A 17,130-nucleotide genomic window follows, 5' to 3' on the forward strand; every position below is an offset into this window, starting at 1 on the left:
ATTATAGACTACATAGTGTTGACATAACTTTCTAAGCCCTAGATGGAGCCTCTCTTGGGGCTCCATGAGAGGGCGTGCCATGTCAGTAAATCAAAATTTAAATGATTTTTATGTCCCTGTCAATACAACACTTGATCAGAAGAAGTGTAGTATATATCTAGTCAACCAATTTCCAGATGCCACATCAATTCTAGGCCTTCTCACCCCAACCAAGGTTGACTCTGTGGCCCTAGAGAATTAGGTATTTTCTACTTTTCTCTTCCTTGTTCTTGATTCTTTATGTTACAAAAGCTTTTTGCCTTCTGCCCCATCTTGCAACTCTACAAAAGAAGACTGTCCACTTCATGAATAAAGTTTTAAATAGTGTGTATCACTTACAAGTTGTCTGCTTTAATCATTTTTAAACAACCATTGTATAGATTATAAATTATTTAGGAACAAAAGATCTAGTTCCAGGAATATAAATAAATGTCAGAACAATTTATAACACACAACAGACCTGAGACCCTTCTGCCTCGACTCAAAGTAGATTGTGAACATACCACTACTTAAATTTGTCAAAAACTGAATTCAATTTTAGTATGCGCTCAACAACCTATTTAGAAAGGTCAGAAGGTTCACTTAATGTTCACCATCATCTCCTTTCGGAGTCAATCAATCAGCTATTTCCATCAATGAATTGCTGTAAGAATAGGCATGCCTCCCTAAAACACAGAAGGAAACTATAACATTCAGAATCAAGGCCAAGTTCCATAGGAGAGACAAGACACTCTTCATGACCGTGATCTGGCTTTGTCATCAGCCGACATCCGTATCTAAACACACAGCATGCACCTTTCAGAATGACGCCAGAAGAACCAGGAGGGAGAACAGGAGAAAACGTACTTTCACATAGGTGCGCTCTGTCTCCAGGAGCTCGCAGATGACCTTGCGCAGCTTATCAGCATCCGTGAGCTGTCTCATGGTGCCCAGCTGAGGCCCAGTGGAGTCTTGGGGGGACGGGCTCGGGTCAGAGGGGTTCATCTCATGCAGACTGCGGCAAAACGCGGCCACCTGTTCCGTGCTCTTCAGAGCACAATTGGAAAGGCAAGATAGATGAAGTTATCCCTTGCTGGAAAGACCTGTCTGACACCTGTCCTTCTGATGATGTTCAGCCTGGTTAATGAACTGCCACTCATGAATCACAGCTCCCATCTCCCCAGATTGTTCCATACATCTGAGCACTCACTGAATGCCCCAAACAACCATAATAACAACTCCTGGCCCGGACTGAGTGATCACTGCCTGTTAGGCACTGGTTTGATGCATTTAACCCAGTCACGTGGCAAGTAAGGGCTGTGATCATTCCTACTTAACAGTTGAGACAAGGGAAGCCCTGAGAAGTTAAGTAAGTCATCCAAGATTGCACAGCTCAGACCTGAACCAGGCAGCATGGCTCAAAGCCTGTGTTCTTAACTACTCAGCAAGAAGCTCACCAATCAGAGGAAGATACGGCCAAAGGCATCTCACCCAAAATACAAGGCTAATTCATTACTGGATTCTCAGTTCAGTGTACTATACATATTTACTTTGCAAAGCTGGAAGATAATTCGATAAGCTTGGTGTCTCCCTGTCTCTATTAAAAACTGACATGGAGGCAACTTTCTAGATAACAATAGATACTCGTATATATGTATTTTAAAGTTTCCATCTCTCCAAGGCAGAAAGATTCCACGACCAACCCCACTCCTACCACCAGCACCCTCTGCCTCCCTACTCCTCCAGCTAAAACTAAGGGGCATTGGGCCCTGAACAAGATCTCAATAGCTCAGTCCCCACCAAATTGTCCAGGATGGGTCAAGTGGAAGTTTGGATTTTAGAGTTCGAAAATTCCAAGTCTCCAAATTATGCAAAACAGTTCTTCAAAGCAAGGACAGAGGATGGAGCACTGAAAACCCCATGGCATCAGTAGCTCTCCACCTTGGCTGCCTGGAGGAATGACCTGGGGAGTTCTTAAACCTCTCCCAGTGCCCAGCACACCCTCCAGGTCAACTCAGTCAGAGTCTCTGGGGACTTCTCTGGTGATCCAGTGGTTAAGAATTCTGCCTGCCAAGGCAAGGGACACAGGTTTGTGCCCTGGTCTGGAAAGAGCCCACACTCCACAAGGTAACTAACCTGTGCGTCGCAACTACTGGATCCTGAATGCCCTAGAGTCCATGCTCCACAATGAGAGAAGCCACTGCAATGAGAAGCCCAAGCTCCACAACTAGAGAGTAGCCCCTGCTCATTGCAACTAGAGAAAGTCTGTGTGTAGCAGTGAAGACCGAGCACAGCCAAAAATAAAACAAGTTTGTTAAAAATCAGAATTTCTAGGATGGGATGTGCAAGTGTTAGTATCTTTTAGAGCTCTCCATGGCATTACTCAGGACTTCCCTGGTGGCTTAGATGGTAAAGCGTCTGCCTACAATGCGGGAGACCTGGGTTCAACCCCTGGGTCAGGAAGATCCCCTGGAAAAGGAAATGGCAACCCACTTCAGTACTCTTGCCTGGGAAATCCCATGGATGGAGGAGCCTGGTAGGCTACAGTCCATAGGGTCGCAAAGAGTCGGACACGACTGAGCGACTTCACTTCATGGTGTTACTCTACAGGCTATTTTGTAGCATAGAATCAATTGATAGTTTATTAACATTTGTTCAAAATGTACCACTCTAGAGCCGTTTGATGCATATCTCTTTAAAACTGGTGGTTGCCTTTTTGGACTTCTCTCTTCTGCTTCTCTTGTCCAATTTACCCCCAGGAAATACAAAGTATTTCCAATAGAGCAAATAAAGAATTACTTTTTCTATCAACCATCTACTCACTCCTAAGAGTGAACATTCTGAGAAGAACATCCTTCCAAAAACAACCATGGGTGCACAGAGCTGAAAGTCAAAGTTGGCATTTGGTGGAGAGTACAAGAGTCAAACCAAGTGTATTCCATGGGGGCAATTGTTAAACACAGGGAAAGGCTACAGCAGCTAACATCAACCTGCCTTCCCCTCATTAGCATACTGCCTTTGCCTCATTAGCATACTGCCTTCGGCTTATTAGTATAGCCCAACGGGAAGGAAGCCCAAAATAAAGACAGGACAAGGACATGGGAAACCAGAACCTAACAAGGATGCATTAATAGCAATGTCAAGACAGGAAAAGGCAGAGCTAGGACCCAAATCCACATGATTATTGATCCAAATCTCTTAAGGTTACACAGCTTATTTATTGATAGCACAAACCCTGGTCTTACATGCCAGGACATATTAGTTACCTGTCAATGGCACTATTAAATGCTTCCTATGGAATCAATGTTTCCAACACTGAATACCCCCCGAAGAATTCTCCCTTTGGTGATTGATGAAAAGCTCATCAAAATGGGCTGAACTCTATGATGTGAATTAGATTCTAAGAAGGTTGTTAAAAAAGAAAGACTACTAGTTTTTCATCAAAGCCTGCTTCCGTAGAAATAAAGTTTTATCTAGTTATGTTAGGATTTTACAAATGCAATGCCATCATTAAATATTAGCCGTAAAATAAGGATTTGTCTTAATAATTAAAAAGGAACAAGTGGATCCATTTTGACAAAAATGTCCACATCTTTGAGATAATCTTATGATAACTGTAATAGGCCATTATAATAGGCATTATAACACAGACGTTATGGAAGGGGGAAGGGTGTGCCTCACCAAAATGAAAATTCCATGGAAAGAGAATGATCACAGCTGACGGTTTAAGTGCCATGCCCTCCAGCTGATCCCAAACTCTCCTGTGTCACTTTGATTTGTCACTCGCCAACACAACAAATGTATAACTGGCACCTTCGCTTACACAATGCTTTGCTAACTGTCCCAGCACTAACCACAGCTGCCTTCCATTTACATGCAAATTAATATCATAGTTATTATTCACGATATGTAAATCCATCAACATATTCCCATCAGAGACACGGAAGACCTTTCTGCAGTTTAATCATTTAGACAAGTTGCCATGCAAAATCCAATGTCCTCATCAATTATACCAAGGATGCCCCAGGCCTTAAGCTGCCCCATGCCAAGTTATAACCTGGGGACTCTGACACACATCAAAAACAGGACACTCACTTCCCTTGGTACCTCCGATTCACACCATGCAGACTTGCCATTCTCAGCAATACTTGGTTATAATAATGAAAGGCATGACACGGTGTTTCTGGATTTTCATTCCCTCCGTTTCTTCATAAATACTCGGAGGTTTCCATTTTTAAGAGTGTGAGTTTCAAGGAGGGTCATCCAGGTGATGACTGTTTTTCAGAAAGCACAACAGCACACTTTGTGCTCAGCATCTGAGCTCTGTGGGGCCCCAGGTTGCTTGAATTCCTGTCTCTGCTGCTAGGAGATGGGTCAGCTTGATCATATCAATATGGGAACTGAGAAGGTAAGAGTAGAAGTGATGAACCTGCCTGTGGTTTTGCTGGTTGATAGTAGAGCTGACTAAACCCCAGGCTCCCTGTGTCCCAGGTCTGCAGACCCACTGTCAGCAGATCATGAGAATACACAAGTCTCATCATTTAGACCTTCTGTAACCTGGACCCTTGTCTCTCTTCAGTTCCATCTCCCTTCACAATCCCATGGTCCATACTCTAGTGATAATCTTCTTTTTCTCACGCAAGTATAATTGACTTTTTTGTGTGTGAAGTTGCTCAGTCGTGTCTGACTCTTCATGATCCCGTGGACTGTAGCCTACCAGGCTCCTCCACCCATGGAATTTTCCAGGCAAGAGTACTGGAGTGGGTTGCTTCTCCAGGGGAATCTTCCTGACCCATGGATCGAACCCTGGTCTCTCGCATTGCAGGCAGACGCTTTACTGTCTGAGCCACCAGGGAAATTTATTGTGCTTGTTTCAGGTATACAGCAAAGTGATTTAATTATACATATATATGTGCACGCATGCATGCTAGGTCGCTTCAGTTGTGTCTTACTCTTTGCAACCCCATGGACTGTAGCCCGCCAGGCTCCTCTGTCCATGGGATTCTCCAGGCAAGAATACTGTGTGTGTTGCCATTTCCTCCTCCAGGGGATCTTCCCGACCCAGTAATCAAACCTGCATCTTGTGCAGCTCCTGCATTGCAGGCAGATTCTTTACCACTGAGCCACCTGGGAATCCCATAGTTCCCTGTGCTATACAATAAATTCTTGCTGTTTATTTTATATTAAAAAAAAAAAAAGAGTGTGAGTAGAGTTCTTGACTTGGCCTATGACAAGCCCACCACCTCTAAGGCTTGGTACCCTGAGTTTTAATCAAGCCCATCAGGGAAGCTCAGGTCATATAGGCCAGGGCTTTGGTGCTCTACACCTGGCCATCTCCTACCAACATCACCTCAAACAGCCAGGCTCCTCACCATCCTCCTGACACACTCCTCCTGAGCCAGATCCTGGATTATAATAGGAAAGGAAATACCTTTAGCATTCCAGGAGACACCTCCAAATTTCCTTGAGTTCTCTTCTGAGAGTTCAGAGCCTTAGGTATCCCTTCCTTATAAGACACCTTCTTCCTATGCTAAGACAGATTTATCCAGTGGAGTCTCTGAAGTTGACCAGGGGGCAAAACAGTTTCTCCACTGGCAACCTTGTTCCCTGATTCAAGGTATAAACTCTCAGGTTTGGAAATGGGTCAACATAGCCATAATCTTTCTACTGTTGATACCATGTTATCTAACTAAATAATAAATTTAATAAAATAAAACTTGAATAAGAACACATAGACTAACCCAGCTATATTGTACATATGGGCTTCCCAGGTGGCACTAGTGAGATATTGCCAAGGGGTGTTATTTATAATGCTCTTAGTGAAATTTTTTCTTGGAAACAATTAATTTCAAAGGATGTCATCAAGTTTGAGAATTCTGTTTTACTAAAATCGTACCCACCCCCAAAAAAAGCCTTAGAAGGAAGTATGAAATGCAGGTTGTCTTTGAAAGTGAAAGTTGCTCAGTTGTGTCTGACTCTTTGCAACCCCATGGACTCTACACTCTATGGAATTCTCCAGGCCAGAATACTGGAATGGGTAGCCTTTCCCTTCTCCAGGGGATCTCCCCAACCCAGGGATCGAACCCAGGTCTCCCACACTGCAGGCAGATTCTTTACCAGTTGAGCCACCAGGGGAGCCCAAGAATACTGGAGTGGGTAGCTTATCCCCTCTCCAGCGGATCTTCCCCACCAAGAAATCGAACTGTGTTCTCCCACATTGCAGGTCGTCTTTACAATACCTCTAATCTAGGGATTTTCCACGTGTGGCCCAGTTCTTAAGTCTCCCTGTCCCCATACTGTGGGGGACAGAGTTTGCATCAAACTCTGATAGGACCTTCTCCAAAAGGCAGCTCAGCCAGGACACAGGAGGCAGGAGTTGAATGCAGTGCTTTCCCCGCTCCATCGCTAAGTGTTACGTGGCATCCTGATCATTTATACATCAAGCACTATAGCCCAGAAAGAGAGCTGCCATGAGAGGTCCTGAACACACTCCTGAAATCCAAGTTTCCTAGAACTGGTACAAGTAGTAAAAGGATTGCTGGAAAGGAGAAGACAGACACGGTTTCTCTGAATCCAAACCTCTCTCCCCTGCTTGAGGACTGCCATCAGTCACCTTGGAAACGGAAAGAACTTATGGGCATTTCCAAGCTGCCCGTTTAAACCTGTTAAAGGGTGGCAGAGCCATTGCCACCGTCAGGACGAAGAATTATTCACCCAAGGTATGAAGATGAACAGGACAATGGCAGGAAGAAATGGGCTACTTTCCTGAGGTCTGCCTCAAGTGCAGTGTTTATAATATCGCTTTCTTCCCGTGGGAGATGAAAAGAAAGTACAAAAAGAGGGGGTAGGCTTTTAAGTGCACACTGTCAACTCAGGCTACCCAGCTGTTAAAGCTCTTCCTGTTATGCAACCACCGAAGGCAATTTCTAGCTCAGGATGAGTTCAGAGTTCTAAAACTGTCCTTTGAGTCCACCTGATTTAACACTCCCCACAGGTTTAAAAGGGGCCAGGGTGGCCTAAAATCTTATAGCCTTTATTTAAGCTTTTGTGAGAAACAAACACCAAAGCAACATACTCCGTAATTTCAGAGACCATCATATCCAATGAGAGTCCCTCGAGTTCTCTGTTACCTCTTTGGTCTCCTTTTGAACAAACTTTGAAGAAGAAAAATTCAAGAAGGTGAAGGCTTGTTTGAGTAAAGCAGGTGTACTCACTGTCCAAGTTCAAATTTCAGTACATGACACAGAATCTAACAGTCAATAGACTCTGATATTAATAGTAAACTATTACAATGCTTGATTTGATTTTAAGTTATTCCTCCCCATTAACCCACCAAAAATATTTATTAAAGAGGTAAGGAAGGGTGGGATAAATTGGGAGACTGGGATTGGCATATATACACTATTATGCATAAAATAGATAACTAATAAGAACCTACTGTATAACACAGGAAACTACTCTGTGCTGTCTTGACCTAAATGGAAGGAAATCTAAAAAAGAGGGTGTATGTGTGTGTGTGTGTGTGTGTGTGTATGTGTGTGTATAAAACTGGTTCACTTTGCCATACAGCAGAACTAACATAACACTGTAAAGCAACAATATTCCAATATAAATTATATTTAGAAAAGAGGCAAAAATTACCATAGGAATTGGCATACACAATATAGGTCAGTTGATGTTAAATCATTAACACATACCCTGAGCCAACACTAATAAATCCACCTCCTTCTCAAGTAAGCAGAAATAGTCAAAATCACTTAAAATTTTATAGGAGACAAACTGAACATCCATCTTCCAGAAACGCTTGCTGAATACTTAGGCTAACTTATGGGAGGCAAGTGGGGGGATAGGGAGACATCACACATATACCACAAACATCTTCAAACTCTCAACATCCAAAAGAAAGAGGGAACAATTCAATAATTATGAATAATAACAATCCATCTTTCTATCATTTAAAAATGAAAAATCAGACACATGTAAAGATTCCAGGCAAACTTGACTTCACATCAACTACTGATGCCCCACCCCCATGCTAAAATATATGATTCTCTCTCAACAAAGGGATCTAAAGGGCAGAAGGATGAAGGATGTGGACATGGGACAAGCGTATCACCATCATTTGAACTGGGAAACAGACCAGCTAGAAAGTCGTAAGATAAACAAAGGCTGGCAAGAAGGACAGAATTCAAACAGTGCTCACCAGATGAAGCGTCCGGTAAACAGAATCGCTGGACTTGCCATTGTTTTCAATCCTGGGCTTGCGCTTTATTTTCCACAATGCAGACATCATCAGGAATGTATTCTCATGATAATTCTACCTCCTGACACATTCAGCACAGAGACAGAAGTTTCTTAAAATACTTAGAGAGCACCGAGTGCCTTTGGGCTCCCGAGCAAACATCCTCCATCCAGACAGCCCATGCCGGCTCTGCCATGAGGACCTACCTACAGCTGCATCTTTTACAGAGAGGATAGCAGCAGCGTGACCCCAACAGCAGCTCGCGCACCCAGCAGTGCCCTCTGGGGGGGTGGCAAAGGCTACCCAATGGATGAGAAAGCTTTGATTTCACCTGGCTAAACAGCAGAAGTTCCAGAAATGGAGAGCCAAGAGGCAAGAAAACAATGCAAAAAAAAAAAAGCAGCCTCTCTGGCGTGTGAGCATCTCTACTCTGCGGACTGAAATCAGCTGATTGGCCAGCAGCCTGCACTGCACAGGAATACTAAACCCGCCCAGTTCAAACAACTTCGAAGACACCCCTCGAAGAGTCAAGTCGGGAGCAAGCACTAAAAACCCAATTTATTGAAAAAAAAAATTTGATGTTTTTACATTTTCCCTGAATGCTTTGTTACAAAAGCAAACATTTCCAAGACAATCACAATGTGAGTTAAAAAGATAAAAGAAGGCTTTCCCATTGGAAATGCTCTGAAAATGAATGACTCTCATACATCGCTACATAGAAAACAAAATCGCAGCTGCCAGGGGTCTGGAATGCAGGATGGGACTGCCCGGAGCTAATTAGCATTCATTTCCAGGGAGAAGAGTTTTTGATTAGAAGCAGGGAAACAAGTGGGGGGCAGAGGCGGTGGTGAGGAGGTCCTTTGAGGTTGTCACCCACAGTCACAAGAGAAAGCAGGCGGCTTACAAAGAGAGAGGCCATCAGGCTGCCCCTGAGGAGTGAAAGTCTCACCCCCTCCCCATGGATGTGACATTCCCCTGTCTCCACCGCTCAGCAACAAAACTCACTATTATCTATTTGCTCAACCCCAAAAGACCACATATAGCAAGAACTGTGATCAACTTTGCAAAAACAAAACTCCAACATGCATTCTCCTTATCCTGCCCACTGTTTCATTAAGACAATTCACTTAGGCAGAGCAGCAAAAATATTAAACAAAAATCAACAGCCTTCATTCAGGCCAGAATTTTTAAAAAATGATTACTTGTTTCATTTCATTTGTTCATTTGTTTGTTTCTCTTTACTTTTATATTCTACACGTAGTCTGGAGCATTCAAATTAAGGTGAAATTGTCCTTCTACTTTTACACAGCTTACAACTTAAATTTTGATGCTTTTGAACTGTGGTGTTGGAGAAGACTTGAGAGTCTTTGGGACTGCAAGGAGATCAAACCAGTCAATCCTAAAGGAAATCAGTTCTGAATATCCATTGGAAGGATGATGCTGAAGCTCCAATACTTTGGCCACCTGATGTGAAGAACTGACTCACTGGAAAGACCCTGATGCTGGGAAAGATTGAAGGCAGGAGGAGAAGGGGATGACAGAGGATGAGATGATTGGATGGCATCACCGACTCAATGGACATGGGTTTCAGTAAGCTCCGGGAGACAGTGAAAGGGAGGGAAGTCTGGCGTGCTGCAGTCCATGGGGTCGCAAAGAGTCAGACACAACTGAGCAACAACAACTTAAAAATGAATGTTTGCTTTTTTCTCAAGAAAAATCACACAATGATATAGGAGCTATATTAAAAGAATATTTAACCTTAATCAAGAAACTTAAAATATACACTTGCTGTTACTTTAAATCATGACAAAAGATACTCACAAAGCTTTATAAGCATTAGAAAAATACTTAAGTGGCTAATGAGTTTAGTTGACTCTTGAACAGCTGAGGGGTTAGAGGTGCCAAACATCTTCGAAGTCAAAAATCTACATATAACTTACATTTCCCATCACCCCCATAAACACAGTTCTTATGTATCCACATTTTTCCTCCACATCCATGGTTCTGCATCTGTAGATCAAATCCAGACTGGTAGTACTATGGACTACTGGAAAAATGCTGCTAAGTTGCTTCAGTCGTGTCCGACTCTGTGCGACCCCATAGACGGCAGCCCACCAGGCTCCACCATCCCTGGGATTCTCCAGGCAAGAACACTGGAGTGGATTGCCATTTCCTTCTCCAATGCATGAAAGTGAAAAGTGAAAGTGAAGTCGCTCAGTCGGGTCGGACTCCTCTCGACCCCATGGACTGCAGCCTACCAGGCTCCTCCATCCATGGGATTTTCCAGGGAAGAGTACTGGAATGGGTTACCATTGCCTTCTCCACTGGAAAAATATCCACCTATAAACAGACTCTCCCAATTCAACCCTGTATTGTTCAAGGTTCAACTGTATCTAAACTGGCTTATTAATTAATTACTTCAGTCATTAACTACTTCCTTCATTTTTTGAAACCTGGTATTTACTACCAGATCATAACCATCTGGCCAGAAGGTCATTTTAGCAAAGCGGTAAACAACATAGAGCTGTGTTTTGCATCTCAGAGCTGTGTGACCTTCAGTAAGTTGCTTAACCTCTCTGTTCCAATATCATCATCTATAAAATAGGGGGAATAACAGTATCTCTTTCTCAGGTATGTTTTGAGGATGAGATTGGTTAATATAGAATAACACCCAATATATACAAGATACTCTAGACAGTAGAGAATCTGCCCACAATGCAGGAAACCTGGATTCGATTCCTGGGTTGAAAAGATCCCCTGGAGAAGGGAATGGCAATCCACTCCAGTATTCTTGCCTGGAGAATCCCATGGACAGAGGAGCCTGGCGGGCTACAGTCCATAGGGTCACAAAGAATCAGACATAACCGAACAACTAACACACATAAGCATTGTGTGTTAGCCACTCAGTTGTGTCCGACTCTTTGCGACCCCATAGATTAGCTCTCATTTATTACTAATAGCAAAACTGTTCAAATAAAAATAAAATCTGAAATCAATTCAACACTAGGAAGTAGTATTTTCAAGTACAGAATCATGGGGCTTCCTACATCCAACCTGGAAAAAAGGGACTATGATCCTAACCTATAGTGTCAGTGAGGCCACTGTATGATCTTTAAAAATACTCAGATCATCACCCAAACTTGTCAATAACTTTGAAGAAATTCTCTTTTATGAGAGCCGACTATGGATTTTTACAGTGAACTCCAGGAATAGCATCTCCTGCTCCTATATTTGACCCTGTCTATTCCAGGCACGTTTCAGGGCCTTGTTCTCAGGAGAAAGAGCCATGAAATCAGAGAGGCACCTGGGCTGGGGCAACAAAACCCTGAGGCCTCTTCCTCCCTCCCTGCACCCAGAACCTAATATTGTGGAGGACCCTGCTAAGGACTCCGTGACTCACTATGTTTAAACGGAAACAATCTCTTAAAATCCACAAAGGGAGGGGAACACTGGGCTATTGGAGTGAGGTGAAAGTGATCCAAGTTAAAAAGTATTCAAAAATGAATGTCTCAGATACAGGAAAAATAACTGTATTCCCAAATCAGAGACTGAAAATAACATTTTTAGCTTAATAACAGATTGATTGAATAAAGAGCCTTCAAAATATCTTATCTCGCATGGAAATATCTATTTCTCTCAAAGGCCATCACCCTCCCCCACCTCCTCAAGAAAGTAGGTAAAAGGCCACATAAATAAAAAGGAACTTTAAACAAGCCTTTGTCTGTGTTTTTGGCTTTAAATTAAATATATATTTCCATTTACTGACTTCTAAATTAATAACTGGCAACATAAAGCCTTTCAGTCTATAAATATTAAATTTATAAATGTTACAATTACTTTTAAATACTAAAATTTACAGTGTTCAACTTAGACACCGAGAATGATGATCCTATGATGACAAAAGAGAAACATACAGGTAAAACAGATACTGAAGAGAGTCAAACACAGGAACTCAAGACAGTCCTACATAAGGATGTGGGACTTATGTATACCTATGGGCACATATGTATACCTATGGCTGATTCATGTTGAGGTTCGACAGAAAACAAGAAAATTCTGTAAAGCAATTATCCTTCAATTTAAAAATAAACTAGAAAAAAAGAAAGTCCTACAAAGATATATGAAGACAAAAAGAGACACAAACATATGCACATAGAAATGCAGGTTTTTGAAACAATCATTCATGTTTGAAGTCTAATTGCATTAAAAGTATCAGTTATATTTTTTGACCCACTGCATCATCCTATCACTGGACAAGGGCAAGAAGCACCGTGATATTGTAGATGAGAAAACAAAGGTATAATTTAAAGTTATATGATTTGTTCAGGTTAAATGACTGGTAAACATCAAGCGATATTAGATAAGCAAGGGAACCAACATAAATATGTCAACAACACTCTCAAAAAAAAGATGAATAAACACGGAATAATCACACACACTTGTCTTTGTTGCAGAGGCGACTTTCGGCTACAGGTAATAGAGGTTTTAAATTGTTATGCTGTGAGGAAAAGAGGTTATTGACACATGGAACTTTTTAGGAAGTGGAAACAAAGCATGATGAACTATGGAAAACAAATTCATAGTCGCACCCAAGAGTCAGAATAAGAACTTTGTCACAGTGCTCAACCCAGCTGAGCACACTGTATTTGGATGGACAAATCAACGGTCTCTTTCCCTTTAATGTAAAAGATGTTTGCCCTTCATAAGAGCTAAACAGAGATCATGCAAATGCAGTTCCTTATAGAAACCATGAATAGCAGTAAAGTATAACTGACCCAGTTATACTCATTTTGGATACCTTTTCCTCATACAGAAAGGGAGGGCATAAGAAGGAAGCAGGATGGACACAGACTTTAATTCATTAAGAGTGAGCTCTGCCTTATACTGCCACATGTGGGTTTATTCTCATGGCTATCATTAGGATGCCATATCCTATTTAGTGACCTCTCAGAAGTAAAAACACTTTCGTCCCGTGGAGGGGCCTTCCCTCCACACACAGCTGCAGAGGTGACGTGTCGGCTGTGAGTCTTTGGAGGTTCGAGACATGGGATGTGAAAATGGAAATCTCTCACCTTGCTGCTGTGATCAGTATCATCTGAGGATTCCAAGTCTGGCCCTTCAACCTCCTCCGGAGCAGCCTCAGCACTGCTGCCCTGCTCACTGCAGAGGCTGTGGCCTGCAAGATGAAATCAGAAAACACACGGGTCAGCGCATACGGTCACTGCCACAAGGGCAAGGGAGCATGGCATCAAGCTCATGTGTGCTCAGTCGTGTCCAACTCTTTGCAACCGCATGGACTGCAGCTCACCAGGCTCCTCTGTCCATGGGGTTTCTCAGGCAAGAATATGGGAGCAGGTTGCCATTTGCTGCTTCATGGGATCTTCTGGACCCAGGGATGGAACGCGCATCTCCCGCATCACCTGCTCTGGTACCAAGCCAGCTGGATAGCCTCAAGCTTATGATGTGTCCATATATTGTTAAACCCCCCAAGTATGGGCACCATGACCTTGGTTCAATACATGTTAGTTTAGCTGTCTTTATCATTACCACTATTATTATTACTTTATAATACGTTTCTATTATTTATAGTATATATTTTATAATACACAATATTTGCTATGGACTGAATGTTTATCATCCCTGAATATTCATTGGAAGGACTGATGCTGACGCTGAAACTCCAATACTTTGGCCACCCGATGCGAAGAACTGACTCACTGGAAAAGACTCTGATGCTGGGAAAGATTGAAGGCGGGAGGAGAAGGGGACGACAGAGGATGAGATGGTTGGATGGCATCACCAACTCAGTGGACATGAGTTTGAGTAAACCCTTGGAGTTGGTGATGAACAGGGAGGCCTGGCGTGCTGCAGTCCAAGGGGTCGCGAAGAGTCAGACACAACTGAGCGACTGAAGTGAACTGAACTGAATGTTTATGTCCCGTTGACTACAATGGTTGGCTATGGTAAGCCCTGCACTGGGGAAGAGAACATTAAGATCACTTTCCTCTGGGAGGCTTCTCAAATTTAAAGAGCATCTGAGCTGCCTGAGGATTTCTGTTATGCAGATTCAAAACAGAATAGGGTCCTAACTATGATTCTGCATGTCTTACATACTCCATGATACCAATCAACACTGCAGGTCCATGGACCAGACTAGGAGCAACAAGTCTCTCGGATATTTACAAACCTCTAGCTAGTCTGATAAGAAATGGGTTTGAAGACTATTAGAATATTCCAGCCACTAGGTCAGGGACTACAGCACCATACTGTAACCAGATACAAGAGAAGGGAAGAAGAGAAGAAACATGGCGAGAAGGAGCCAGTTTCTGACTCCTGGGATGAAAGGGCCAGTCTGAAAAGAGGCTACCACACTCCAGTGACACCATCACTGGCATAAGCCTGTGCCTGGCATCACATTCTGATCATCATTACTATCTCACTATAAATCCCATGGACAGAGGAGCCAGGGGGATACAGTCCACTGGATCTCAAGAATTGGACATGACTTAGTGACTAAACTACCATCACTCAATAATATAGTGGAAGCTGCCAAAGAAAGAAGTTCAGTTAACTTGGTGGACATCAACTATGTCACACCGTCACTGCCAGAGGGGGAAAAAACACAGTGATTGAATACTGGAAGTGGGGGCAATGACCTAGATGCTGAGGGTAGAGAGAAGGGGAAGATTTGAACAGCGTTAAGCTCTGAAATGGCAGGAACCATGGCTCCCTCAGCAGTAAGCTGACAGCCAGGCTATAAGACACACAAGGTCACCTTCATGCTGCAGTCTGCACAATGGCAACCCTCATTCTGTACGGCCAGATGCTGTGACCCTGCACATTTCCACTGCACATCATAATGCCTAGGGTCTAGAGGATGCTCACAAAACAGTGGGAAAATGAATGAAAGGATTTTCATTGCTAACACGGGCCAGGTATCCTGAAAAAGAAGCAACCCCTTCACCCTAATTCTACAGAAACACTGACAAATGCTGAGTAAAACAGAACAGAATCCTTTTAATTTAATTTTTATTATTATTATTTTTTGATCACACTGCACAGTACATGGGCAGTTCCCCAACCAGGGATCGAACCTGTGCTCCCTGCAGTGGAAGCAGGGAGTGTTAACTACTGAACCACCAGTGAAGGCCCCCTGAATCCTTTTTAAATGTAAAGCTGAGCTCTAAGAAATCCTAGAGTCCAAAATGAAGACAAAAGAAGCCGGAGCAGTGGGCCACTCCCACAGCCATGGCAGGGCTAGATAATTCATCATCTACCTCCAAACTCCATATTCCAGCACAGTGTTTTCCTAAAGGGAGTGGGACCCTGTTGGTGTCAGGAAGGGACGTCTGGGAAGAAAACTGGACACATGGCAGGTACAGTTCAGTTCAGTCGCTCAGTCGTGTCCAACTCTTTGCATGGCAGGTACACAGGGCACTAACCTCCCTGGGCCTGGGCACAGAACACCTTCAGCATTCCCCAGTCACTGTCACAACCAAAAAGACACCCAAACGTAGCCCAACAGCAGAATCAGTACCACCTGGGAACACAGCGCTGGGGCCATTGGTTTTAACTTAAGTCATAAGACAGAAAACAGGTGCTGGCTGGGTCAGTACAAGTCGGGGAGTTAGAACCACATCTCCCATATTCATAGGGTTCTCTTGAAGGGCTATACTGTCACCCTAAAAAGACAGAAAAAGACTTTTTTTTTTTTTTAAGTACTGTGTACTCCATTGGAAGGACTGATGCTGAAGCTCCAATACTTTGGCCAGCTGATGTGAAGAGCCAACTCACTGGAAAAGACCCTGATGCTGGGAAAGATTGAGGGCAGGAGGAGAAGGGGACGACAGAGGATGAGATGGTTGGATGGCATCACCAACTCGATGGACATGAGTTTGAGAACTCCGGGAGACAGTGAAGGACAGGGGAGCCTGGCATGTCCATGGGGTGGCAGAGAGTCAGACATGACTGAGCGACTGAACAGCAAACTACAAATGTATAAAATAGGTACAACTAAAGAGAACATACTGTATAGCACAGGAAACTCTACTTAATGCACTGTTCTGACCTGAATGGGAAGGAAATACACAAGGAAGGGGATATGTTAACATGTTTATGTATGGCTGCTTCAGTGTGCTATACGGTAGAAACTAACACAACATTGCAAAGCAACTATATTCCAACAAAAATTAAAAATAAATAAAAAATTAAAAAAGTACTCACATGTGAAAGAGAAAAAAGAAAGGAAAAGAAGCTGATCTAACTCTGCCTTATACTCTGGGATACAAGAGCGGGGAGAGAGAAAGAGGGGTTTCTTCTTGGAAATGAGAACCACAGGCTGGCCTCGTGGGTGCTTGAGATTCAAATTTACACTATGTCCTCCATTCTGGAGGCTCCAATGTCTCTGTCTACTCAGGCTGGTGTAACTAAGACTGCAGATTTGGTGGCTTAAACAACAGACAATTATTTGTCTCAGTTCTGGGGACTGGAAGTCAAAGATCAAGGTGCCAATGGATTCCTTCCATGGTGAGGCCCTTCCCCTAGCTGGCAGATGGCTGCCACCTCCCTGGTACCCACACGACCTCTCCTTGTGTGTGCAAGGTGAGAGGGGTGAGCCCTGGTCTCTCCTACTCTTCTTATAAGGACACTAATCTCATTATGGGAGCCCCAGCCAGTAACTTCATCTAAACCTAATTACTTCCCAATGGCCCCCAACTCCTAATAACCCTCCCACTGGGGGTTAGGACTTCAATGTAGGAATTCTGGCAGAACACAAACATTCAGTACGTGATACTCAAGACGAAAAACTGCCTTAAAGTTGTTCTAAATTTGTATTCCAAGGGTATCTGGCAGAAGGCAAAAAACAAGTC

At 43.2% G+C, this 17,130-nt stretch overlaps 1 protein-coding gene across 12 annotated transcripts in view; it reads right to left on the reverse strand.

The window, feature by feature from the left end:
- Window positions 1–17,130, reverse strand: part of TIAM1 (TIAM Rac1 associated GEF 1) — a 665,813-nt gene that overhangs the window by 201,681 nt on the left and 447,002 nt on the right. For 10 of the 12 annotated variants that reach the window (XM_081558051.1, XM_081558062.1, XM_081558048.1 and 7 more), the window contains 2 exons: window positions 13,333–13,436; window positions 886–1,065 (listed from right to left, as the gene is read on the reverse strand). In XM_081558051.1, coding sequence (XP_081414177.1) covers window positions 886–1,065; window positions 13,333–13,436 — 284 coding nt within the window. Of the gene's footprint in view, window positions 1–885; window positions 1,066–7,715; window positions 7,717–8,221; window positions 8,816–13,332; window positions 13,437–17,130 lie in introns of those variants that run through there. The other 2 variants (XM_081558120.1, XM_081558110.1) reach the window with 2 other exon arrangements.

Source organism: Giraffa tippelskirchi, chromosome 2, assembly GCF_054371585.1.
Source record: "Giraffa tippelskirchi isolate mGirTip1 chromosome 2, T2T-mGirTip1v1.2.pri, whole genome shotgun sequence".
Classification (NCBI taxonomy): Eukaryota; Metazoa; Chordata; class Mammalia; order Artiodactyla; family Giraffidae; genus Giraffa; species Giraffa tippelskirchi.